This window comes from Triticum urartu, chromosome 5A (assembly GCF_056163025.1).
Source record: "Triticum urartu cultivar PI428250 chromosome 5A, HENAU_Tu73, whole genome shotgun sequence".
Classification (NCBI taxonomy): Eukaryota; Viridiplantae; Streptophyta; class Magnoliopsida; order Poales; family Poaceae; genus Triticum; species Triticum urartu.
Window position 1 is genome coordinate 406,879,080 of NC_141877.1, and position 26,004 is coordinate 406,905,083.

The following is a 26,004-nucleotide window of genomic DNA, read 5'->3' on the forward strand; positions in this document are numbered from 1 at the left end:
GAAATATTGCGTCTACATGGAGTGCCAAAGACGATCGTCTCAGACCGCAACGTCAAGTTCCTAAGCTACTTTTGGAAGACCCTATGCGCCAAGCTCGGAATCAAGCTACTCTTCTCCACAGCATATCATCCACAAACCGACGGCCAAACGAGGTGACCAACCGCACACTCTCCGCTCTACTTCGAGTACTCATCAAGAAGAACATCAAGGAGTGGGAGGAGTGTCTACCTATCGCCGAGTTTGCCTACAACCGAGTAAGACACTCAACAACCGGTAAGTCCCCCTTCGAGGTTGTCTACGGATTCAACCCATTGTCACCATTGGACATTCTTCCTCTACCACTACAAGAGCGCATCAATATGGACGCAAGTGCACGTGTGAACCATCTCAAGAAGGTGCATGAAGATACAAGGCACACCATCGAGCGCCAAGTACAACGACTTGCGACCAAGCTCAACATCAACAAGCAACCCATGGTATTCGACATTGGTGATATTGTGTGGCTACACCTTTGCAAAGACCGCTTCCCCACCGAACGCAAGTCCAAGCTTCTACCTCGAGCGGATGGACCCTTCAAGGTGCTTGCACGCTACAACAACAACGCTTACAAGATCGACCTCCCGCGCGACAAGTACAACATGAGCGACATCTTCAATGTCAAGGACCTCTCCCCTACCATGGTGATGAAGAATTTGATCAGAGGTCGGATCTTCCTCAAGGGAGGGGAGATGATGCGGAGCATCCCAAGGTCATCCCCATGGACCTACCATCGTCTCACCAAGTGCCTAGCGGATCCATGACACAAGCACGTGCAAAAGCTCTCGAAGCCGAGGTGACATCTCTCCTCTCACAAGTTCACTTCGATGCACATAAGACATGGCTACTACCTCAAATGGAGACATTATGCATACTCAGGTGTCAAGGAGTTAGCCATGAAGAAGCTAAGGAGTAAGGAGAATCCGAAGAGGAAGATGGACGTGAAGAAGAAGAGATGCGGAAGAAGCTACAGGCTCCGACGACCGACCAGGGCCAGATGTCTGACGATCTCCAGGCTCCGGACGTCCGACCCAGACCGGACGTCCGACACAACCACATCCGAGCCAAAACTACGGATTTTCGAAGCCACCCGGACGACCGGCGCCCGGACGACCGGCCCCGACCGGACGTCCGGCCGAAGCCCACCCGAGCCGAATCTACGGATGTCCGACAGGCACCGGACGTCCGGACCCTCGCGAGCCTCCGGACGACCGGAGACTCCCGGACGCCCGACCCCTGTGTGCTGTTATGTGTTGGGCCGCAGCCTTGTACCCCCCACTTCGTCCCCTTTTGCACTAAGACTATAAATAGAACTCCTATTCCTTCTAGCTAGGGTTAGCATTGGTTTAGCTCATATTAGAGATAGAGCATTGCTCATCCACATCGGATCTACTCCACGAGAGAGATTGCGGCCCCTCTTCGGAGAAGATCCTTTTGGATTCAAGACCTCCTTGCAGAGAAGAGCTCAAGACCTCTTCACAGAGAAGACCGGCTACCTTTGTATCGTCCTTAGTTGTTCGTGGATCGTGTGATCTCTTATGTACTCGAGGATCTAGCATATTTGTGACTATTTCTTATTGGTTTAGTGATTTTATCGTGTTTCCCCTCGTGTTTTTCCTCGTATTCTTCGTGTTCATCACGGGATCCGCTCCTTTCGTGAAAGATCGGACGATTAGGGTTTTACCCTACATCATTTTCCTTCGCTCTTTTCAAGTTGCCTTTTTCATTTGCATCGTTTGCTGACTTTTTACAGCGGAGTTGATCTATGTCGACCGACAAGGAACACATAAAGAGGAACAGAAGCGTGAACGTTTACGGACATGACGTATTTCCTACGACTCCGAGAGTCCCAGGTATACCTCATCTATTGGAGATGCTCTAAGCTGATGGCAAGACAACCTGTTTTTTTTTGCACGTGAAGACAACCTGTAATCTTAAACAACAAAGCCGCGTTAAACAGAACACGTGGATGATCAAGGACGTGGAGTCTAGAAGTTTTGGCGATGATTGTAGCATGAAAACTGAATGGAAAATAAGCGTACTTGACCGTAACAGAAAAAAGCTTTGCCCTTCTCGGAATTATGGAGAGGTCGTTGCATCAAAAACCATTAGCTGATGACATGAGCGGAATAACCAACGGCATCATCATTTGATAACAACCCAATGATCACAAATATGGTCAAAAAAGGGTCACCTATACAGGACTAATTTGATCTGGTTGCCAATTTTGGAGGCGTCCTAACCGAGCCGTCGCTGGCCACCCGCAACATCCACATCTTTGATTTGCGCTTTGCCTAATCCGAACTTACTAAAAAGGATCCTCTCATCCGTAATTGTCAATCCACTGACTGGTGTTCGCCCATGATGTCGTGGCAAGCCACATCGTAGCTGGTTCCAGCTCCCTTTCGGCTCGGCCTCGCCCGTGTCCCCGTGCTTTGACGCCCTGTCTTATCCTATCTGGATCCAGATGCCAGTCGTGCGGCAGCATCACATCAGAATACGGTAGAGTCTGGCGGTTCTGCCAGTGCCACATCGCCTGATGCACTGACACGTTCACGCGCTGCCTCTGTCTCTGTCGGCGAGGCGCCGGCGGAGGCGGGAGGAAAGGGGTGGCGGGGGACTTGCCCTTGGCCTTACTGCCGCTGGCGCCGGAGAAGAGGCCCATCTCGCTGTGGTTGTGGTGGCTAGGGTTTGCCGGTGACGAGGGAGCAAAGGATGGCAGATGTGGACGGCGAGTTTGGATGAGGACGGCCCCGCCGCACGGTCGGCTTAAAAAAGGACGAGCGTCGTCACTGACGCGTGGGCCCGTCGTTATAAATTAAACTGACCGCGTTGATAACAGGTAGTTGGACGGCCGTCATGTGGGGACGCGGCGAACAGCGGGAAGGCGCGCGAAGCGTCCATGCGGTGTCCGCGCCGGCGCATTTGGGGCGTAAATTTGAGCCGCAAATGCGTCGGCGCGGACGCGACGCGGACGTAATTTGAGTTTGGATCGGCACGTTGGGCCGTCATTTTTATCCGCGCCGATCCAAACGGATGCAGGCGGACGAAATGGGTCGGCCCTTTGAAGTTGCACTAATCCTGCCCCAACTAATAGCCAGAGAATATGTTGCTAGATCATCCATTGCCCTAGAGAGCAACATTCTCTGTAACGAGAATAAAGGAGTAAACATCTCCATCTTCCATGCCCTCCTCGTGGTCGTGGGCATTTAATTCCTGCACGCAATTGCATTAGTACATTATAAATACGCTGGAGCACGAGCTAATCTGCAGGGCGCACACACTGCAATCACTCGTCAAGCACACACTAAAACCGGCAGCGAGTTATACACGTAGGTAACACAAGGAAAGGATGGATCGCCGCGCTAGCTCTGTCGTCCCGAGCGTCTGCGTCCAGATCCCCGACCAGCCCCAGCTGCCGACCACACCGTTCGAGCCGCACAAGGCCATACATACACTGACCCCTTGCGTCCGCTCCGGCGACGGCGACGACGTGGCGCCGCCGGAGCGCCGGCTCACCGTGCTGGCCATGCAGCTCGCGGTCCTCGAGAAGGTCGTGAGCCTCCTCGGCACGTTGGCCTTCATCACGGCCACGGTGGCCCTGCTCGGCGGCTTCGCCATCACGCTCGGCCGCACCGACTTCTGGTGCATCACCGTGCTGCTGCTCACCGAGGGCGCCCGCATCCAGGGCCGCAGCCACGAGCTGGAGTGGTAGCAGAAGGCCACGCCCACGTGGCGCCCGCCCGTGTCGTGGGCCGCCGTCGGCCACGTCTTCCACTGGCTCCAGCTGCTGTCCGCCAAGGTGTGCGCCGCCGTCTCCCTCGTCCGCCTCCTCACCCAGCGCTACGGCGGCGACAGCTGGACCAACCGCCGCGCCGCGCTCAACATATTCTACGGGCTCGCGCTCCTGGAGTCGCTGCTGTTCCTCGTGGAGAAGGCCCTGTGGCAGTGGAGGGTGGGGCACCAGCGCCTCCTCGAGCGCGTCGCCATGGAGTGCCACCTCGCCACCCCGTCTGGCCTCGTCGCCGTCCGCCGCTTCTTCTACGAGTCTTACTCCCGGAGCCTGAATGGGAGCATCTTCGATGGCCTGCGCATGAACCTCGTGTCCTACGCCGACGACATGCTCACCGCGGGCTCGTACGACGACCAGAGCCTCGGGGCCGGCATCCTTGGCGCGCTCGCCGAGTCCCACCGCCTCGCTGATCCCATGATCCGCAAGATCGGCATGTCCGCGTCCACCATCGAGCGGCTCGTCCAGATGCTCAGCTGGAAGAGCACGTCCGAGATGGACGTGCGCAGATCGGCCGCGGTTGTCGTCTCCATGCTCACCGAGAGGAAGCTCGTCGCCCTCCGCGTCGCCAGCATCCCTGGGGCGATGGCGTCCGTCGCTTCGTTGCTGTACGCCGACCTCGACGAGCTCAACCTCCTCGGCCTCTCCATCCTCAATAAGCTGGCGCACGACCATGGCAACTGCGACAAGATCGGCAAGACCCGTGATCTCCTTGACAAGATTGTTTCCTACTGTAGCATCGCCGGCGTGGGACAGGCAGAAGCACCGACGACGACGGACATGCGACTGAAGGCGGTGAAGCAGTCGCTCCTCGTGGTGAAGAGCCTGACGGACATGACCGGAACCATCGGGAAGCTTCTTCGGAGGGAGCTCTCCGACATCGTGTTCACCGTGAGCAATCTCAGGGAGGTGCTGGAGCAGCGTGACGGAAAGGTCCAGTCGGAGCTGCAGCAGCTGGCGATCGAGGTACTGACGAGCCTCGCCATGGACAAGGAGGCGAGGGAGATGATAGGCGCGACGGGGGGCGTGATCGAAGAGCTGGTCGCGATATTTCTACCGGAACAGGACCAGGCGAGGGTAAACCGGCAGACGGACGCGATCCGGGTGGAGGCCGGCGAGGCGCTGGCCATGCTTGCGCTGGAAAGCAGGACCAACTGCGGCATGTGAGAGAAATTTGTTGACGGAGATGTTTCGAAGATGATGAAGCGGCTTCAAGGCGCGTGACGGTGTCGCTTTCCTTAAGGCTTATTTGTCCCCACCAGAAGGTGTGCACCGGGTTACCAACAATAGCCTCGTAGGATACAATGAAGCCCGTCGCCGGCAAGTGCACGCTTGACAACGACCTTGAACACTCTTGTGACAATACAGGACTATCAATGTTACTAGAATCCAATGCCCTGCAGCAAGCACTGTACCCTAGAGATCTAGCGAGAGAGAGCACTGGATGTTTGGTGGTATGCCATGCTTCAGTTTTTCACTTCTTTCTTGTGCGAATGAACTAAAAGCATCCTCCAGTATTTATACTTGCCCAAGGGTTGCCTCGAGGAGACACCTGCCCAGAAAGACGCTCGTTCGATTAGGCACCTATTCGAAACGTGCGGCCATCAGTCTAAAGCAACAGATGTCTCTTCAGCCAACAGACATCTCTTCGGCATCCAACCGCCACCGATTCACAAACATGCATGCTAGTGGCCGACCGGGACATCGATTCATTGCTGAGACGTGCAAGTGTGTGCTTGCTTGCATGCACTTTAATGCATTAAATAATGCACCCACGGCCATACCCTTAATTAGCCCAAGATAATTAGGCAAAGCATATTTTCTTTCTCTCTCTTTATCCTATTTACACGAGACACAAATATATTCCAAAATACAATAACTTTATTTATTTTGAAAATATCCAACACGGCACCATAATAATGGCTTGCGGCGGAGGCGTGGAGCGGCTGGTCGAGGCTCTGAGTGACCCCGTCGTCGTCATCGGGGCGGCGACAATCCTGCGCAACCTGTGCACCTTCGCCGGGGACGAGTGGCACCTGGCCTCGGCATGCGTGACAGAAAAGGCGCTGGTGCAAACGCTGCTGCAGATCCTGCGGGAGTACAGCCGCCCGTGCGTCGCCGTCCCCCGGATCCGCCGTTACACCATCGAGCTCACCGTCGCCATGATGCGGCTGGACCCGCGTTACATCGCCATGTTTGTGGAGCATGGGATGGAAGGCGAACTGAGGCGCATCGCGGGCACCACCTCGGAGCTCGAGTGCTACAACGGCTGCTCGCTTGTCACGTCTGCATTGGAGCTGATGAAGATGTCCTGAAATTTCCTGCGTCAGAGCTTGACTCTTTTTTTTTTACTCTTACGTTCTTAGCGCATGTAATTTGCTAATATTCTCTACTTTTTGCGAAACTACATTTTTACAGTTTTTCAAAAGGTTGTGCACACAGTAAGTACACTTAGACATTGTGTAATTTTAGCAAAAATATTGGGAGCGGCATTTTGGCTCCCAGGAGCACAATACCCCGAAAAAAATGTTTTCAAAAAGTGCTGAAACACTTTGTAGATGATCGTGTTGTTGTTGGAAGCATGCTTGACAATTTTCATGTGAAACAGAGCAGCGGTGCTTCGTCGGTGAAAAAAATAAAAAATTTGGGTGATATTTTGTCTTTGAATTGTTTTTCTTTTTGCGCAGGCCAAAATGCTTAACGTTTTTGTCTCAAAATTTATAGGTAGCATTTGTATGTGGTAAAGATCACAAAAAAAATGTCTCAATTTTCTTGACATTTGAAAAAAATTTGGCCCCAGGAGTATGTGCTCCCGGGAGCCAAATTGACTTTCCGGTTTTAATATTTTATTTATGAACGAGTCCTCGATACTTCCAAAATCGATTTGGCATTTGATTTACCTTGAGAGATGCCTTGTAAAACCATCGAACTGTTGGATTTTGCAGCAAACACTAATTCTATCTTCAGATCATCCACAAAAGCTAAAACAGTACCCCATTCATTTCACTCACTGGCTAAGTCGTCTACAATGTCGGTTTCTGCCTCTCCAATCCTGGAGCGAAGCAGTGGTTCAAATTGGACTGAATGTCCTTCTGCGCCCAGCAACTGAAGAAGCTCATCCTCACACAAAATTTTCGCGTCCTTGCTCTTCTCCATGAGAAGAATACCCTCCGCTAGCTTCTCGTCGCCGTTGGCTCCTGACAGGTGGTTACCGCAAATCAGGTTCGACTTCTGTGGACCATCTCTAGCCTGAGCAGTGCTACAGCTTGTGATAAACTTCTCCGTGGCACTTATTTTCAGATTCTTGGTCGTCGGAATGGAGACAGTCTCGTTGTTGGCTGGGTAATAGCATGGCATCCCCAATTCAGATTCAATCCTCTCCTTCAAAAAGGACATCTGAGGCTTTTCGCCATGAACAAGAATCACATGGCTGGGTGAAAGAAATTCTGTGAGATCCATGATCCCTTTGGAGTCTGTGTGTGGACTGAATGACAGCTGATGAATCTGGTGCACGGAATGGAAAAAATAACACTGGTATTAGCATAATTACATTCAGAGAAAAGGATAAGCATGAACACAGGAAAAAAGGATTACAGAGGCTAACTACTAAAATTTCAAGAAAAGTGATTCATTAAGCTGGAGACCTGAACTTACGTTGTTACTATGTCGAGCTATCTGTCAAATAGTTTGTAATAGTGTAAGTTACGAATTTGAGCATGCATAATCTGGCGATCCATTGAGCTTCTAAGGAACATACGATTTTTTTAGGAACACAATAAAGCACTAAATGGACTAGTGATGTCTGATGAGTAATGGCACAAGATGTTGAAAATTATCAACCAAAGGTCAATGTAGTATCCACTTCCTATGTAATTTTACTGTAGACTGAGAGAACTGTAAATGAAGAAAGGCCAACCTGACATCTGACATCAATATGTGTTTCCTTGTCTAAATCGATTCTGGTTGGTTTTCCAGACATCAATTTATGGCCAATGGTTCCGGCAACACAATATCTGGATGAAAGTAAACATGAGATCAAAATACAAATATCACAGTTCTATATTTTAAACAGGCAGAAAAGTTGTCCCTACTTATTTCAGTGAAAGATGAGGAAAATAAGAACAAATAGAAACCAAAGCAGAAAAATGTGGCAAGTACAAACCATAAAGCAACAGCATTCAACTCCAAGAGAAAGACATCATCTCCAAGCAGGTAAGCATTCACTAAAGCAGAAGGCAGGGTAGACCTCTCATGTTTTCCACCATAACAGTACCAGTAGTAACAACCCAACAGGAGCAATTTATTCAGAGAATAAACATGTATGTTTGTTCCTACGCCATTAGCAAACATGGAAAAAAACAGAAATTCTGAGTTAAGGGCAATACCCTGGAAGTGTAACCAGATTTTTTTCTGATGGAGCCCATCTTTTAAACACCTCAAGGGAAAATCCACCGCTAATCATACCAGGTGTCGCAAAAAGTACACAGGGTCCAGGATCATTAATGAATGAACGCTGGAAGTCGCAAACTGCAATGTGAGAAACCTACAATGTCATTCTGGTAAAGGAATTGCAAATAAAGCAAAATATCATATTTCCGTTTAAAAGTGTACAGGTTAAGTTAGGTCAAAAGAAATTCTTTAACATTATAAATAAGAACCTTTGCTAAGAAGAGACACAATGCACGAGCAGACATAGTATCCAGCAGATCCATTTAGAAATTTTCTTACAAAAAAACTAAATTTCACCTAATGCCAAAGATTGAAGTGTAGGTCTTCTTTTAAAGGCTGAACTAAACATTTAGAATTTTTACTCGATTGAATGCTTTTTATATTCATTTTGCACATGGTTGACTGAGAAGCTTTTTCAAGAACGTTACCATGCTTAAAGTCAAATGGGTTGTGAACTGTGTAGCTGTCCTTGATCTTCTGGCTAGTCCATCCAATAAGCATCTTGTAGTACATGTTAGCTTGAATGGTTAAACCTATAGAACAAATATAATTTCAAATAAAACACACAATTCATAAAAGCAAGTTAAAGTTTGACCAAAAGGTGGACGGGCGAGTAGCCCAATGGTGGGAGTGCTGTGGTGTCGCCCTGCCAAGCTGGGTTCGACCCCTCAGGTCGAATTCTATGTCTCACATTCTCTCTTAATATAATGACGCGGGTTTCCACCCCCGCTGGTCTACTTTTTTTAAGATGGTCAAAAAAACACATACCAGCTGAGAAATAAATAGGAATCTTCAAGTTCATCCTTTCCCAATAGTCATCCAGTAATATGCATAGCTCCTGACACATATAAATCAATTATGTCACATGTAAATGGATATTCTATTCTGGAAGTTTTAAACAGTGTGCCCCCAAGGAAATCTTTTTCCACTGGGAACCTACTCAGTTAAGTATAGTGATACAGTTGATCATAAATTTGCTTGTCTCACATATAACTGACAGTAAGTGGGGGTACCTGAGCTCTGCCCAAAGCAAATGCTGGAATTAGAACTTTACCTCCTCCAGAAACACATTTATGGACCTACAGAAAACATACTATCACTGAGTAGCACACATAAACTCAAATGATTTTAATTTAACTTCTCAATATAGCCAAGTCAATTAATTTTAGAATAAACTGTAAGAACTCGACAACAGATGCATTATTGGAACAAGTTGCACTCAATAACTGGTGGATGGTAACTTCCTGGATGTAGGAGAACACAAGTATCAGCATTGATGATTATCTTGCTCCACCAACATATTAAACATGCAATAAAAATCTACAAGGCAGAACATATTGGCAATGTCAAGATTCAGGTTCCATACCGCTTTTAAGAACTCCCTCTCACGGGCATGCTTCGAGTCACGTACAGTTTTAGCGTATGTAGACCTGCAGATAGAAGCATCAATTTGTACTTACACATGGAAAAAGTAATATCCAAACAACGGAACTGTACTGTTAATGCCTGATTGTAATGGTACAAGACAACAAAAAATAAACCCTAAAATATTGAAGAAACATATATTTTATTTAAACATTAGCTAAATGGACCAACCTATTCAGTACTTAAAGAGGTGATTTTCGACTATAACCCAACTGATTTTCAGGTGAGCGCAGTGGTTAATTACATGAACCAGCTACAGGTCGAGTGGTGTAGCAGTCTGGAAACATGACATTAGTAAAGATAAACCATACAATGAAATGTCACCCCAAAAAAGGACAAGATAAAAAAGAAATCTGCCAGGTCAACAATCCAAGAAAATTGGACATAGTGTAGAAAAGCATATTTGCAATTGGAGTTGGAACATACTCCGTTATTAAGAGATCCAACTTCAGATGATCAATTTGCGCTGCTCCAAGATGTCTGTCTGGTGTCATATTGTAATCCCCGGTGTAGACCATAGCAGCATCTCCAACTTTTGCATAAATCATTGCAGCTCCCAAAACCTTAAGTTTGGCACAATAATTAGATTAGGAAGCACAGACATGAACGCTCAACTCTCTGAGAATTAGTAAGCACAGAGAACAATTGACAACTTTTTGAATAATAATTTCAGGATATTGCTGGACGCAAGAGAAACATAGGTATGAGAACATACATGTCCAGCATAATAGGCACGGATCACAAGGTCTCTATCTACTTGAATGGTTTGCTTCAAGTCCAAGGGTATGACTGAAAGGTCAAATATGAAAAGCAAATGAGAATTATCATCCCTGCATACTTGTGCGGCAGCATCATCATTTTGCGAGTAGACCAGTGAAAGAAATGTTGAAATCTATCATCTACCTTTCTTCATACAGTTCTGAATGTCTTCATAGCTATACTGTTCCTCCTCTCCTCTGTGATCTACCATTACTTTCCTATAATCTTCCAGCATCAATGGAGCTAAAGCCTTTGTAGGGTACTGTTTGAGGCACAGGTTGTAATTAGAATATGAAGAAAACTCAGGAAAAAGTATTGAAGTCATCGGAATTCCAAAAATAAAATAAAATTAATCCCATTTTCCAAATATCAAAAATATTAGTACTCCCTCTGTAAACCAATATAAGATCATTTAGATCACTAAAGTATAGTGATCTAAATGATCTTATATTGGTCTACCAGAGGGAGTACTTAATAAACTGTGCATAATGATTATTCAGTAAAAAAATACCTAGCAAATGAGATTGAGTTTGATCTTGAAATTTTGCAAAAAAATAGATATCCACTATTTAGTAAATTTGAAACAAATTCAAAAAACTTCCGTGACCCGACGACATTCACTCACTTGCATCTATGAAATAATATTTACCAGCAAGGACTTACTGATAGCTCAGATTCAGTAAAATCTGAAAATTATCAACCCCCAATACAAGTGCAAATAAATTCCCTAACCAGTAACCACATGAACAAAACCAAGTACACCAACAGTTGGCACAACTAACAAAAGTTAGGCTTACCGTCATGTAAATCGGACCATGGTACCCACAGACCTCGGTGAAATACGGCAGCGCCCCAATATGATCCAAATGGCTGCAAGAGACAAACTTCAGAAGTGAGCTGATCGTGCCAGCAACTGAAACAATCGACCCAGAGGAACCATAAAACTAGTGACCACATACAAGTGCGTGATGACCACACAAGAGATGGCAGAGGTGAAGTCGGCGCCGGGGGTGGCGGCGAGGACGCGTGCGAAGTCCGGGTAGCGTTGATGGTCGTGGTGGCCCATGTGCATGCCGCAGTCGAACATGACACGCTTCCCGCCGATGGTCGCCACCACGCAGCTCTTCCCCACCTCCTGCCCCGCCCCTGCAGCACGAACGTATGCAGACTGACAGCATCAGAGTGGTTTCGATCGGTCAAACGGTGTGAGACCAAGTGGTTGGTAGGTCGCTTACCTAGCACGAGGCAATCGATGGTCATGTCTGGATGGCCGCGGAGAGCTCACGGCGTTCAGCGGGGAGGCGGCGCCGTGCCTTTAGGGGGGGCGAGCAGAAGCAAGGTGCGCCGCCGACTTCAGCGGGGAGACGGCCTGGAAGTGGAGAGCACGGCCGACGGGGGGGCGGGCGACGCCGGCAACGGAGGCGCGGCGCTCTCCTCTTTTTGTGCGTGCAGCGGCGTTGGGGCAAGCTTGGGTAGGGGCGCGCCGACGAGGGTGAGTGGCGGCTGGGGACGGGGCGGGCGCGGCTCTGGAGCGGCGCTTGTCTGGGGCAGTGTGAGCTGGGCGGAGCGCTCGCCTACAGGCTACACATGGGCCGGGCCCAATGTAGCGGCAGGTTGCATGCTCTCCTATCGTGTAGCACGCTTGCAACATCTCTCTTTCATTTTTTTTCCACATTTTTTCTCTTGTTCTTTTAGGTAAAATACAATCGCCTAAAAATAGTAGAATACAAATTGTCTCAAAAAAGTTAAAATGCAAGAATCCATATATCTAAGAGATTGGTCCCACTACTTCTAATTATCTCAACAAGCATACTTTCACATCATCAAAATTGTTTTAGTTGTTAGATTTACAAGCTTGATCCGATGACATCCGTCTGATCTTCACATGAGAATCCTCTACCATGCAACATGCATTAGTGCATTATAAGTGTGTTTTAAATCAAATTGCATTTAATTGTGATATACACAACTTTTCATGTTTAATACTTTTCTTTGCTTATGCTGAAATTTCTCACATAACTTAAATTGTAAGGACTGGATTAGTATGCTAGACAATATTTACAATCTATATATCCAATTCCGCAACAACACGCGGGGTATCCTCTAGTATATTTTAGAGGTGCATCAGAACTTATTTGTTTCAAAGTTTCATACTTTTATAAACAATGTCCTCATGTTTTGAAAATATAGTAACGTGCTTCAAAAAGTATTCATAGAATTTTGACAAAAGTATTTCGTATTTTTAACAAATTTTCAACTAAATAAAAATGTGACCACATACTATTTTAAAATATATGATGAACCTTTTGAAAAACATGGTGAATTTTCTTTAAAACATGATGAGCAGTTTCTAAACGCACAAGAACATTTAAAAATACATGATGAGTTTTTTAAATACGTGACGGAGATTTTGAGAAAATGGTGAAAATTTTCTACAGACCTAAACATTTACTGTAAAGTATGCGGTGAATTTTTTCAAAATAGCATAATGAACATTTTTGTACATGATGAACACTTTTTAAGTACATGGCGAACATTATTTTATTAATTACTTGGGACTTTTTCTAATTGACTAAGAAAAAACAGAACACAATGTTTTTTTTAAACACAATGAACATTTTCTAAAATACAACCCTAAACTTTTCCAAAAACTATGCGAGGAATAGTTTAGAAATGCAAAATGCACTTTAAAAAACACGGTCAAGGGCCTCGACATAATTGGGCATGGGAATCCAAACGTCGAAGGGGGATAAGTCAAATTGACCATCTATCTTTCCACCTTCCAGGTTGCTTCTAGCAAGGTTGCCTCCCTTCGTCGACCTAAATTTCTTTGTGGAAGAAACCAAAGACGAAGAAGAAAAGGAAGTGAAGGAGGCATGAGAAAAACTTACCTCCCAGCACCCCCCCCCCCTCCCACGCAGATGGTTGACTATGGAGCACAAACTAAGATAGTGTCCCTAGCATCTAAATACGGAGATTTTGACCCAATTTTCTAAGGCACTGCAAAAAGATTGGTGATCCAAATTGATATGGTGACTCTGTTATAGCAAAAATGCTAGACATACGGAGCCTCACAGGCAATTATGGGCTCCTTCTAAACTAACTAAACATGCCCCCCTCCTGATTTTCAGGTGGGTGGGCCCGCGTCCCCCCTAACCTCCAATTAAAAACTGCCTAATCACCCTGTAACACTTCCCAGCCTGTAATTGTTTGTTGATGTAGCAAAGCTCCTGTTAGAGTGATTTTATCTGCTATTTTTAGCATAAAAGCGGTTATTATGACGATTGACCCCTCTTAGCAAGTCAACCAGAGTTCAGATCTACACACTACTAATTCTATGGAGGAAATTGCATAAACCACCTACTTTTGGTTCTAGTTTTGCATAGAACACCTACTTTATATATTTGTTGCACAAAACACCACATATTGGGGTAATTCGTTGCAACTAGGTCTAATCCACCATTTGGATGTGTTGACATGATTTCTAACAAGTGGGTCCAGTTTGTAAGTGCATCGCGGCAAGAAAAACTTGCTGCATCAGCAGCCAACTAGAACTGTCAATATCTCACTATTCTTTTGCTTCAATTGAGCTGGATTTTCCCCAGAATATTAGTGAGTGCATGTATGATTTATTGGGTTTTTCTTACATTTTTTTAAATGTTGAATTTCAACGAGTCAACTAACATTGGAAATATCTCACAAACTGTGGTCCAAATGAGCTGCCTTTTTTGAGAGTAGTATTGCATACATGTGTGATTTACTGGAATTGTTCTGCATTATTATTTTTTAAAATTTTGATTTTTGAGTAAAAAAATTATGAGCCAATGTAAACTGCAGATATCTCATTATAATGTGATCCAAACCAGCTGAAACTTTCCAGATTCATTACTGGTTACAAATAGCTAATAGCACACCACAAACTTTCATGTGAAAAACATAAGATTGTTACACAAATATAAAATGATTCATAAATAGGCACAATATTCATAAAATAAAATCAGTAGCACCAAGATATGGCAGATATTGTCGCTGTCAGGCTTTAGCATCCAAGTGGCTGCCATAAAGCCATTATTGACATCATCAACTCTCACGTACCAAAATATTACCGCCATGAGGTGTTACCATCCAAGTAGTTGTCATGTGACTATTACAGACATCATCAAGTCGCACACACCAAAATATTATCGCCATGAGGTTTTAGCATCCAAATACTAGGCGATTTTGCAATGTTAGTTGACTCGTTTAATATTTTTGTTCAAATTTAACATTTTTGTAAAATGCAAAACAAACCAATAAATCATGTGTGCACTCACTAATATTCTAGAAAAAAATCAGCTCAATTGAGCAAGAATTGTGAGATATTGATAGTTCTAGTTGGCTGCTGATGTGGCTGTTTTTTCTTGTCACGGATGCACTTACAAACTGAACCCACTTGTCAGGAATCATGTCAACGCACCCAAATGATTGATTAGACCTAGCTGCAACAAATTACCTAAAAAATGTGGTGTTTTGTGCAACAAACCTGTAAAGTGAGTGTTTTGTGCAAAACTAGCACCAATAGTAGGTGGTTTGTGCAATTTCCTCAATTCTATGAGACACATCATCGCAGGCATCAGAGCTACTATAGGTTTTTCCTAAGGAATGTTGGTGTCCTGGCAACTAACCTTAGCTTATTAGTTTAGTTTGCTTCTAGATGGAGTGGTACTTAAGTGGTGTTTGGTTCTCTAGTCTTAGGACTTTTTCTAGTCCCAACTAAAAAGTCTCTAGTCCCTAAAAAATCCCTCCCTGTTTGTTTTCAGAGACTAAGAAGTCTCTAGTCCCTTCCTAGAGGTTATTAAATGATCATGTTGTCCCTAGTATATAGAAAAATAACAAACAAACAACACCATGGGGTGGCGGGCCAATGAGTGCATGGAGGGGCATTGTTGGAAAAGTTCCAAAAAGTTCCAAAAAGACTCTTCTTAAGAGTCTTCTTCATTTAGTCCCAAATGCCTAATTTAGTCCTTAAAAAGTCCCTCCCGTTTGATAAAAAAATCTCTAAGAGGGACTTTTTTTCTAATCCCTACATAAAAAAGTCCCTGAAAATAAACACCCCCTTAACTTCGTCCGATGTGAGCATCATTAAGCGCTACGGTTTGAAAACTGGATTAGCCTTCTGGTCCTTGCTCATGTATCGATCATGCAGGGACACATGTCATTAAGAAGGTCTGATTAGGTGCTGGGGCCTTAATTGCCTCGGCTTCGATGTTTAGTATATGAGGCAAGTCGGAGCATATTCATATTAGGTTCGTAGCATATCCCTTGTACTGATGAATAGTCAACGGGGTTCATGACGCGCCATGACATTGCCATGCTAATTTCCCATCCATCCATATGTGCTCTGCCCCAGCGTTTCGTTCTCGATCGCATGATGTATATGGAGTTCATGTGTTCCGAACCCAAGATGTATGTGGTGTCTTCGATGCATGATTTCCTTGGCAAAACTTGGAGATACATGTGGATTGTGTACGGTGTACCGACGTTTGGTTGTTGTTGCACAGTTTGGAATGAATGCGAGACGAGTTCACTTGTTCAAACCTAAGCAGTGTGGCCGGTTGCTCGTGAGGGGCAGGTCTGGTCAACATGATCCATCCATCCAGAGTCCAGCTAGCTTAGCTAGCCCCGAGATAAAGGTGCCGGGAATATCCCTCCACGCGGGCCCGCTTGCCAGAGACGCGACCGTCTTCCAACTGCTTCTGATCGGTGTTGTCCTTGTCTCTCTTGTCTCCTCTTCCTCCCGCAGCTACCTTTGGCTTTTAGGTGCAGGCGGCAAGTAACTACCACCCGTCGCACTCCAGGAAGCCGTAGAAACTAGCCTACCTCGGTGTTCCTCTCTCCCACGGTCGTATCCATATCACCGCGTGCCGAGCTCGCTGGGCGGGGAGATCAAGAGAAAGACGATCGATGAAGTGAGCAGCTCATCCACCGATCAGGCAGCTATATAGCTGTAGTTCGGAAGGAAGGAGGATCTGTATATATGGCGGATGCAGGCGGCGCTGGTCGCAGCGGCGAGGAAGAAGACGGGGAGGAGGAGCGCGGAGGGGGAGCGGCCGCGGCGGAGGTGCAAGTGTACTGCGCGGTGGGGAAGGAGGCCGGGAAGGAATGGAGGGCGAACCTGCGGTGGGTGCTGGCCAACTTCCCCCGGAGCCGCCACCGCCTCGTCCTCGCCCACGTCCACCGCCCGCCGCACCGCATCAACATGAGTAAGCGTACTACCACTACTTGTTTACCTCTGCTCTGAAAATACTTCTATATTACTCTTCCTTCCGCCAAGGTTAACGCGCTCGAGCTCCAACCAAAGCTCCCTGCACTGCAAAATTACACGTAGTACAGCGTCTTTGGGAGGTTAATTTTTCTGTCATGTCCATTTCTAAGATGTCACTTTGTAAGCACAGTACCTTTTTGGTTCTTACACTTTTTGTGCGTCGACGAGGAATCTCGTGTGTGGCATCGCCGGGCGCACGTACGGGCTGACGACGACCTTGCCGCTTGTTTGATTGCAGTGGGGGCGTGGGTCCCAGTGAGCCAACTTGCGGAGCACGAGGTGGCCGCGTACAGCAAGCTGGAGGAGGAGAGGGCCAGCAAGGCCCTCGACGTCCTCATCGACATCTGCGCAAGTCAACGGGTTCGTTCGTCCACACCAACCCCTCCTCCCTCCCTTCGTTTCCTCTCATGATCAGGCGATCCTCATTTTGATCCCCACCACCGCCGAGACGCTGAGCTGAACGGTCGCGTTCGATCGGAGCAGGTCCACGCGCGCAAGGTCATCGTGTCCGGGGACGACGCCGCGAGGGGCTTGGTCCAGCTCGTCGACGACCATGGCCTTGCCGAGCTCGTCATGGGCGCCGCCGCTGACCGGGGATACACCAGGTACCCGCCTACCTACCACTCTCTTGGTCCTGCGGTAGGTTCATAGTATGTACTCCTTCCGTTCCAAATTACTCGTCGCAGAAACGGATGTATCTAGTCTGCAATGAGTAATTCGAAACGGTGGGAGTACGTACCTAGCACGATGGATTCAGCATTTCTGCCGCCTCTAGTGTCGGTGTGTGCGCGCGCGGACGTGGAGATGATCGATACAAGTTACTAATATTTTCTAGCCAGATATGGCGTGATAGAAGATACTTTTGTGATTGTGATTGTGATGGATATGGTGTGTGTCGTTGCTAGGAAGTTGCGGGCGCCGAAGTCTAAGAAGGCAGTGACAGTGCAGCGGAAGGCCAACCCCTCCTGCAGGATCTGGTTCGTCTGCAAAGGAAACCTCATCTGCACTAGGTACATATATATGTCTGAACATCTTGACGCCTTTCGGTTCACTGTTTCAGTATAGACATTGCCTAGAAGAAACTGTTTCACATACAGAGGACCGAGTAACAGAAGGAGACCAAGAACAGTAATACCACAAAAATCTTCGACTGGGTTTTAATACAAGGCAAACCTACGTCCTCCTCGCCTCACAGCATAATCTAGCTAGCTATAGTATTCAAAATTTGTTGAGTAGATCTCGTAAACTACACAAAAGTGTTGTTCATAGATATTTCTTCTATGTGTAAGTTTAGAATGATCAATCTGATGGAACTTAACTATGGTACGACTGTACGAGGTCTGCGTATATATACAAAGTTAGAGTTCAATTAATCTTCACATGAGGATGATAATCAAAGGCACAGTCAGGCCTATAATATGTGTATTTTACTAAACGAAGAAACAAAATAAAAACTAAAAGAAAATAAAAAATAGTGAAGTTTTTTAAGAAAGAATGAGTTAGTGGCACCGGTATTAACCTCTAAGAAGAATAAAATGAAATAAATAATGACAATATTTACACAGAAATTGTGTTTTTGATAATATAAAGAATGAGCATATAATAGTGATTTTTTTGGCAACAAGAAGTTTCCTAAGAAAGAACTGGCATTGGTATTTTACTTTTAAAAATGGAATAAAAACTAACATAAAATCAAATAATAAATTTTCTAATAAAATAATAATCACTGGTACTGGTATTACGCTTTAGAAAATAAAGAATGAAAATTAAAACAAATAATGACAAAATTTGTGCACATTTTACATAGATTTTTTGTTTTTTATCACATGCGGTAACGAGCATATAATAGTAAAATTTTCGCAAAAAGAAGTTTTGTAAGAAGGAATGAGTTAGTGACATTGCTATTACCCGTAAGAAAGAAAAAACATACAATAAAAAATCAAAATAACTAAGTTTCTAAGAAAGAATTAATTAGTGGCATTGGTATTTCACTTTTGGAAGAAAGATATGAAAATAAAAAATGACGAAATTTGCACATAATTTACATGGAAGTTATATTTTTTATAACATGCAAGAATAAATATATAATAGTGTAATTTCGCAAAAAAAAGTATAGTAAAAAGGAATGAATTATTGGCATTTTTACTACAGTTAAATAAGAAAGAAAATGAAATAAAAACTGAAACAAAATCAACATAATAAAGTTTTCTAAGAAAGGATAAATCAATGACATTGGTATTACCCTTGAAGAAAAAAGAAAACAAAACTTATAAAATCTTGCACACAACTTTGCGCTGAAAATTGCATTTTTTTAATATGAAAATAATAAGCATATAATAGTGCAATTTTCACGCTAGATTTACACACATACTGTATAGTACTTGCTTGTATACATTTTCACTCATCCAACATGTCAAAAAACTCATGTTTAAAAATGAAAAACCAATTGATATTATTTTAAAAAAGCAAAGGCACATTAAAAAAAGGCCAATGTATGACGGGCTTCAAGCCCAATAGGAAAATCGACTTACGCAAAGAGGGGCAAGTACAAAATTCAGCCTAAGGTTGCTAAAAAACAAAATTCAACCTAAGAAGAAAGAAAGACTTACCTTAAATAGGGGCAAGTCAAAAAAATGAACTTAAGAACAAATCGAATTACCTCACACAGGCACAAGTTAAAATCAGCCTAAGAAGAAGGAAACAAATAGCACAGATCTTGACAAAGGATCAACAGTAGAAAATCGACTTAACAAAATTTATAAATCAGACAACTTATGTGTAGAAGTGTTGATAGTAGAAAGTATAGTTAGTAAAGTAACTGCCACATTCATGTCGTTAATGCCATTTATCTGGCGTTTACTCAGGGAGGTCAGCGAGGGGCTGAACAGAGAAGAGCCATCCACGGCTAGCACCAGTCCCAGATCGGTCGCTTCCGACTACTCGAGATCCAAGTCGTCGCCGCCACGCCTGACGCTCCACGGTGACGGTGACGGTGAGCTGTTGGGTATGCACCACGACTCGCCCGATCCGATGATGGCGGCGTCGCTCCCACGGACTCCGAGCAGGGACGACAGCGACAATGCCATGGATTTCGGACATGAGGGAGCTGCTGAAGGTGCGTCGTCGGCTGTCGTGCAGTCACTGCAAGATGTGGAAGAAGACCCGCCGACGCCTTCGCACGATGGTTCGGTATGTGCAGCAGGCATTTCAAACGATGATATTTTTTTTATCTGAACAACAATGTGGTGAAATTTAACTATGATAGGATCGTGCATTTTCAATTTTTCATCCATGCGCTACGGTCGTGTGATCGTGTCGGCTTGGTATAAAATATTCTTGCATGATGGTTTTATCAGGAGGAGGCTGGTGACATGGAAGATGCTTTGTACGAGAAGCTCAAAGACGCGATTATGGAGGCCGGGAGCCTCAGGCACGAGGCGTACGAAGAGACTCGACGGCGGCAGAAGGCCGACCGGGATCTGGCCGATGCGTCCATGATGGTAAGTTTCTGAATAGGAGTACAACAGATGAGATCGCTTTGCTTCGATCAACGAGTCAGATCGCTTTGATTTTGATTGGGTGCAGACGAGGGACGCGGAGAGCTCCTACCATGGCGAGGCGAGACGCCGGAAGGAGATGGAGGAGAGTCTGGCGAGGGAGCGCGCGGCCATGGAGCAGGAAACGCGGGAGCTCGACGCCATTCTCGCGAAGATACGGGAGGTTGATGACCGGAGCGCCGAGCTCGAGCTCCAGATCACCGACTCAGGGCGAGTGATGAGCGAGCTCGATGTCAGGATGTCGGAGTCGTGCTCCGTACTCGACGCGCTCAGGCGGGAGCGCCGAGGAGAAGGGCCTGCGGCTGACGAAGAATCCATGCCTGCGGTGGACGATGGTGATCAAAGTGTGAGTTTCTTGCGGCTTGGTTTGTCGGAGCTGGAGGAGGCGACCGATCGTTTCGACGAGTCTGCCGTGATAGGAGGCGCCCGTGCCGGCAGCCGCGGCCGCGTGTACAGAGGGAGCCTCCGCGGCATGAGCGTCGCCGTCAAGATGATCTGCCCCGACGTCGCCGTCGACGAGCCGCGGTTCGGTCGTGCAGTGGACGCCATCGCTAGGGCGAGGCACCCAAACATCGTCGCGCTCGTCGGCGCGTGCCCGGGGGCGCGCGCCGTGGTGCACGAGCTCGTGCCGGGCGGGAGCTTGGAGGACCGTCTTGGAGGAGAGGCGCCGCCACTGCCGTGGCACGCACGGTGCGGCATCGCGTACCGAACCTGCTCCGCCCTGGCCTACCTCCACTCGACGGCAACAGTGCATGGCGACGTCCGGCCAGCGAATATACTCCTGGAGGACGGGCGGTGCTCCTCCAGCAAGCTCGCCGGCCTCGGCATGACTGGTCTGTTGGTGCCTCCACACCTCCCCAGCGGCGTGGCGCTGGCGTACGTGGAGCCGCGGTACCTGGTGACGGGGGACCTGACCCCGCAGTGCGACGTGCATGCGCTGGGCGTGGTCCTCCTCCGCCTGGTCACGGGCATTCCGGCGTTCGGGGCGAAGAAGGCGGCGCAGAAGGCCGCCGACGGGAGCACGCCCTGGCACGAGGTGGTGGACGCGAGTGCCGGAGGGTGGCCGATGGAGCGCGCCACGGAGGTCGCGCTCCTCGGGCTGAAATGCTGCGACGCGGTCGAAACCGGAGGACCACGCCGCCCGGCCGAGCTTCTGGATGAGGCGCTGAGCGTGCTGGAGGCCGCGACGGACGCCACGCCTGGAAGGACGTGGTCGTCGCTCTCGGCGTCGACGGCGTCCCACAGCGGCGGCGCTCCGTCCTACTTCCTCTGCCCGATACTCAAGGTATGCACATGTGCATTCGTCATTCGATCATTTACCTGCGCGCGGCTCTCCGAAATGATGCGCAGTGATGATTAACTGATGTGCGTTGGCAGGAGGTGATGAGGGATCCGCAGATCGCCGGCGACGGGTTCACCTACGAGGCGGAGGCGATGAAGGAGTGGCTCGGGAGCGGACACGACACGTCGCCGATGACCAACCTCAAGCTTCCCACCGACGAGCTCATGCCCAACCACGCACTCCGCGCCGCCATACAAGAGTGGCGACACACGAGGCCTAGCACCTTCCATCGGTACCAATGATATATGAGAAATTCAGATTGTTCCAACCATGCATGGCATTTAGCAGGAAAGCTTCCCGGTGTGTATTTTTGGAACCTGGTGTAGGCGCACCGATTAACCAAACAACAAGTAAAGAAAAAGTAGAAAAAAAATGTAAAACTCTGTAGGAACAAGCATTGTCTAGTGTATCACCCATGTGTAAAGTTTCGTGACAAAATGACATCTTTGTATTGTTGGCAAAAAGGGTAAAATTGCAACTACAAACTGTATGTATGAATAGTAAGCTTAATATAGTGTCGGTTTTGTTTTACTCATTCAGAATACCACGAAAGTCATTTTGTCGCGAAACTTTGCACGTGAGTAATACACTAGACAATGCTTGTTCCAACAAAGTTTCACATTTTTTAAACATTTTTAGTTATTATTTTTGCAGTTCGAGCACATTTGCACCCATGTCCCAAGGTGTATTTTTGAAGAATTTCCAAGTTTAAAAGCTGGGAAGATAACATAGTTTTGCTTTCAAACGTGTTCTGTGTGTCCTTGTAGAGAGCAAGCTCTACTATTAAGGGGAGTAAGGGACGGAGCTAGGATTAAGGCATGAGAGGGGGGGGGGGGGGGGGGGGGGGGGGGGGGAGGGCGAGAAAAATAGTAAACACTTAGGGGGGGGGGGGGAGGGGAGGGCGAGAAAAATAGTAAACACTTAGATACAAACGTATGGCAACAACATTTGATTGGCAATATAAAAAAACTAAATTTCTACTCTGTCCGTTTCAAATTAGTTCTTTTAAATTTGTCTAGATACAAATGCGTTTAGACATGTTTTAGTATTATGTACATCCGTATCTAAACAAATTTAATGTGCGATCGATCTGGAGATCTAGTACAGTAGGTTATTGTTGTTACTGTATATACTAGTAATCGTACCTCCGAATTCATGCCAGAAGCCTTGATCAGTGTGTGAAGCTGCCATGGATTCAATCGCTAGAGGAGAAGCACTGAGCGCCCTGTACTCCGGCGGCGACGAAGGGTGCAAAGAGATCTTAGAGGCCACGATGCACGAAGAGAACTCAGGAAGGAAACCGTCTACTCGATCGACGGCTGCACGTATGCCCATTTGACTGATGCGTCCGGGGCTCCAAAGCGGTGATTCTTATACTTGACTTTGAAAAAGCGTATGACTAGGTTTGTTGGAAGTTCTTCCGACAAGTGCTTCTAGCCAAGGGCTTTGATGGTGCGGTTGTGCACAGGCTTATGCAGTTGGTCACGGGTGGCCACACTGCTGTTTCGGTCAATGAAAATATTAGTCACTTCTTCGCCAACGGCAGGGGCCTGAGGCAGGGTGACCCGGCCTTTCCCCTTCTCTTCAACTTTGTTGCGGATGCGCGGGGGGGGGGGGGGGGGGGGGGCGAGGAAAATAGTAAACACTTAGAAGACACATCACAAGAATATAATCTCAAAACTAGCATTGATACAAACGTATGGCAACAACATTTGATTGGCAATATAAAAAAAACCTAAATTTCTACTCTGTCCGTTTCAAATTAGTTCTTTTAAATTTGTCTAGATACAAATGCGTTTAGACATGTTTTACTGTTATGTACATCCGTATCTAAACAAATTTAATGTGCGATCGATCTGGAGATCTAGTACAGTAGGTTATTGTTGTTACTGTATATACTAGTAATCGTACCTCCGAATTCATGCCAGAAGCCTTGATCAGTGTGTGAAGCAGCCATGGATTCAATCGCTAGAGGAGAAGCACTGAGCGCCCTGTACTCCGGCGGCGACGAAGGGTGCAAAGAGATCTTAGAGGCCACGATGCACGAAGAGAACTCGGGAAGGAAACCGTCTACTCGATCGACGGCTGCACGTATGCCCATTTGACTGATGCGTCCGGGGCTCCAAAGCGGTGATTCTTATACTTGACTTTGAAAAAGCGTATGACTAGGTTTGTTGGAAGTTCCTCCGACAAGTGCTTCTAGCCAAGGGCTTTGATGGTGTGGTTGTGCACAGGCTTATGCAGTTGGTCACGGGTGGCCACACTGCTGTTTCGGTCAATGGAAATATTAGTCACTTCTTCGCCAACGGCAGGGGCCTGAGGCAGGGTGACCCGGCCTTTCCCCTTCTCTTCAACTTTGTTGCGGATGCCCTCTCTCATATTTTGACTCGAGCTGTTGCAGCTGGCCACATCACTCCTATTAGCTCTCACCTTATCCCTAATGGCATATCACACTTACAATATGTGGATGATACTATCATTATGGTTGAACTAAATGAGGCTAGCATAACCCATCTGAAATTCCTGCTCCTCTGCTTCGAAGCTCTCTCTGGTCTTAAAATTAATTTCGCTAAGAGTGAAGTCATTGTTACTGGGGTCTCGGTCGTTGAGGACCAAAGAGTTGCTTACCTCCTTAACTGATCCCTAGGCTCCTTTCCTTTCAAATATCTTGGCCTTCCGATCTCTCCCCACAAGCTGCTGGCTAAAGACTTTGCTCCGGCTGTCACTAAGGTGGGCAATCGGGTCTTGCCGTGGAGAGGCCGATATAATTCCCAAGCGGGCAAGGTTGCCCTTACCAATGCTTGCCTGTCTTCCCTCCCCATGTTCTTGATGGGTTTTACCTACTCTCTAGAGGGACCCACGCTAGCTTTGATAAGCATAGGGGTGCCTTTTACTGGAATTCGTCTGATAATAAGCGCAAATGCAGGATGGTGAAATGGAAATACATCTGTTGACCCAAAAACCCGGGAGGGCTAGGTATCATTAACAGCTGTCATGAATAAGTGCCTCATTTTAAAGTGGTGGTGGAAAATCATGTCTTCCGTGGAGCGCCCCCTTTGGCTAACCATTCTCAAGGCTAAGTACTTCCCGGCCTCGAGCCCATGTTTGCTTCGTCCACTGATGGCTCCCAGTTTTGACGTCAGCTCGTTAAAGTTCGTCTAATTTTTCAATCCTTGGTCAAGCTTTTAGTTAGAAATGGTAAGTCTACTCGCTTTTGGTTAGACTGGTGGTGCGGGGACACCACCCTCGGGGTGGCATTCCCGATCTTATTTTCTCACAGTTCTAATCCGGAGATCTCTATCTTCGAGCCCTCTCTAAATAACTGGGACCTAGACCTTCGCAGGACGCTTTCTCCTGCGGAGTTGGAAGATTGGCATTGCCTTACTGCTTGCTTCCCCTTGCTCTCGGAGGAAGAGGACTCGGTTGTCTGGCCCCATTCCTCTTATGGTCGCTTCTCGATTAAGTCTGTCTATGCTAAACTTATTTCTGGCGCCCCTACGTCCAAGTTCAAATGCATTTGGAGTGCCAGTATCCCTCCTGAGATCAAAATTTTCATGTGGCAAGCTTTTCGTGGGAAGCTTCCCGCGGCTGATCAAATTCGGAAAAGGAACGGTCCGGGCTCTGATAGATGCGCCTTATGTGGGACCATCGAAAACACCGACCATATCTTCTTTCAGTGCTCTTTGGCTAATTTCATGTGGCGTTGTATTCGTTATTGGCTGCAAGTGAATTGGAATCCTTCGACCTTCGAGGACTTGCGGAGATTGTCCAGCGGCTTATTTGGGGCTTCTAAAAGGATCTTCTAGGTTGGGTTTGCAGCGATCTGTTGGTCGCTGTAGACCACTAGAAACAAATTTACCATCGAACTTATCTTCCCGGCTAATCCTGTGAGTTGCTTATTTAAAACTGGTGTATTTCTACAGCAGTGGAGATTATTGATTAAGGAAGCGGACCACGAGGCTTTCGACGCTATGACATCCAAGATTCGGTCCATGGCTTCTTCCTTGGCGCGACGGAATCGAACGGTGCCTTAACTCAACTTCCTTTTATCCTGTCTTTTGAGTGCTGGCCTGCGCGCCATGACTGGCTCGTTAGCCATGTAAGCGAACCTTCTTAATTGCTGCTCTACTACTGTGTTGGCTTGGATGTTGGTTGTGATACCTGCTTTATTTATAAAGTCGGATGTATGCCTTTTTTCGGGAGCAACTAGTTAACGAGCGCTCCTTCGGGAGCCTCGCAACGATCAGCGCCACTTGGCGCGCTCTCAGCCATTCGCCACGTGTCGCGCTCTGGACGCTCCCTTCGGAATTTTTTTTAATTTTTCCGCACGCGTTTTCAGCTT

The 26,004-nt window shown here is 46.8% G+C and overlaps 2 protein-coding genes and 1 pseudogene across 2 annotated transcripts; 2 read left to right on the top strand and 1 right to left on the bottom strand.

Annotated features, from left to right (window-relative positions):
• The first annotated feature begins 684 nt into the window (after nucleotides 1–684).
• On the top strand, nucleotides 685–6,411 carry LOC125507063 (uncharacterized; annotated as a pseudogene).
• A 391-nt stretch (nucleotides 6,412–6,802) lies between these two features.
• On the bottom strand, nucleotides 6,803–12,027 carry CPSF73-II (cleavage and polyadenylation specificity factor 73 kDa subunit-II). The gene is made up of 13 exons (XM_048674249.2): nucleotides 11,695–12,027; nucleotides 11,419–11,605; nucleotides 11,257–11,329; nucleotides 10,604–10,721; nucleotides 10,416–10,489; nucleotides 10,127–10,263; nucleotides 9,642–9,705; nucleotides 9,289–9,354; nucleotides 9,044–9,113; nucleotides 8,704–8,808; nucleotides 8,212–8,353; nucleotides 7,743–7,839; nucleotides 6,803–7,330 (listed from the first exon to the last, which is right to left on the bottom strand). The coding sequence occupies exons 1-13, from the start codon at nucleotides 11,717–11,719 to the stop codon at nucleotides 6,830–6,832; spliced, it is 1,659 nt and encodes a 552-aa protein (XP_048530206.1). The 5' UTR covers nucleotides 11,720–12,027; the 3' UTR covers nucleotides 6,803–6,829.
• A 4,237-nt stretch (nucleotides 12,028–16,264) lies between these two features.
• LOC125509303 (U-box domain-containing protein 33) lies at nucleotides 16,265–22,193 on the top strand. Its single transcript, XM_048674247.2, has 8 exons — nucleotides 16,265–16,701; nucleotides 17,002–17,123; nucleotides 17,247–17,368; nucleotides 17,669–17,773; nucleotides 19,628–19,952; nucleotides 20,120–20,263; nucleotides 20,349–21,605; nucleotides 21,698–22,193. The coding sequence occupies exons 1-8, from the start codon at nucleotides 16,476–16,478 to the stop codon at nucleotides 21,902–21,904; spliced, it is 2,508 nt and encodes an 835-aa protein (XP_048530204.2). The 5' UTR covers nucleotides 16,265–16,475; the 3' UTR covers nucleotides 21,905–22,193.
• The last annotated feature ends 3,811 nt before the right edge of the window (nucleotides 22,194–26,004 follow it).

Bases quoted from the DNA above. Each gene is read 5' to 3' on its own strand.
- CPSF73-II (XM_048674249.2), bottom strand. From the start codon at position 11,719: ATGACCATCGATTGCCTCGTGCTAG. The intron at 11,606-11,694 runs GTAAGCGACCTA...TTCGTGCTGCAG, and splicing joins CATCGATTGCCTCGTGCTAG to GGGCGGGGCAGGAGGTGGGG. The intron at 9,706-10,126 runs GTATGTTCCAAC...TTCTATCTGCAG, and splicing joins TTGGATCTCTTAATAACGGA to GTCTACATACGCTAAAACTG.
- LOC125509303 (XM_048674247.2), top strand. From the start codon at position 16,476: ATGGCGGATGCAGGCGGCGCTGGTCGCAGCGGCGAGGAAGAAGACGGG. The intron at 19,953-20,119 runs GTATGTGCAGCA...TGGTTTTATCAG, and splicing joins CGCCTTCGCACGATGGTTCG to GAGGAGGCTGGTGACATGGA. The intron at 21,606-21,697 runs GTATGCACATGT...GTGCGTTGGCAG, and splicing joins TCCTCTGCCCGATACTCAAG to GAGGTGATGAGGGATCCGCA.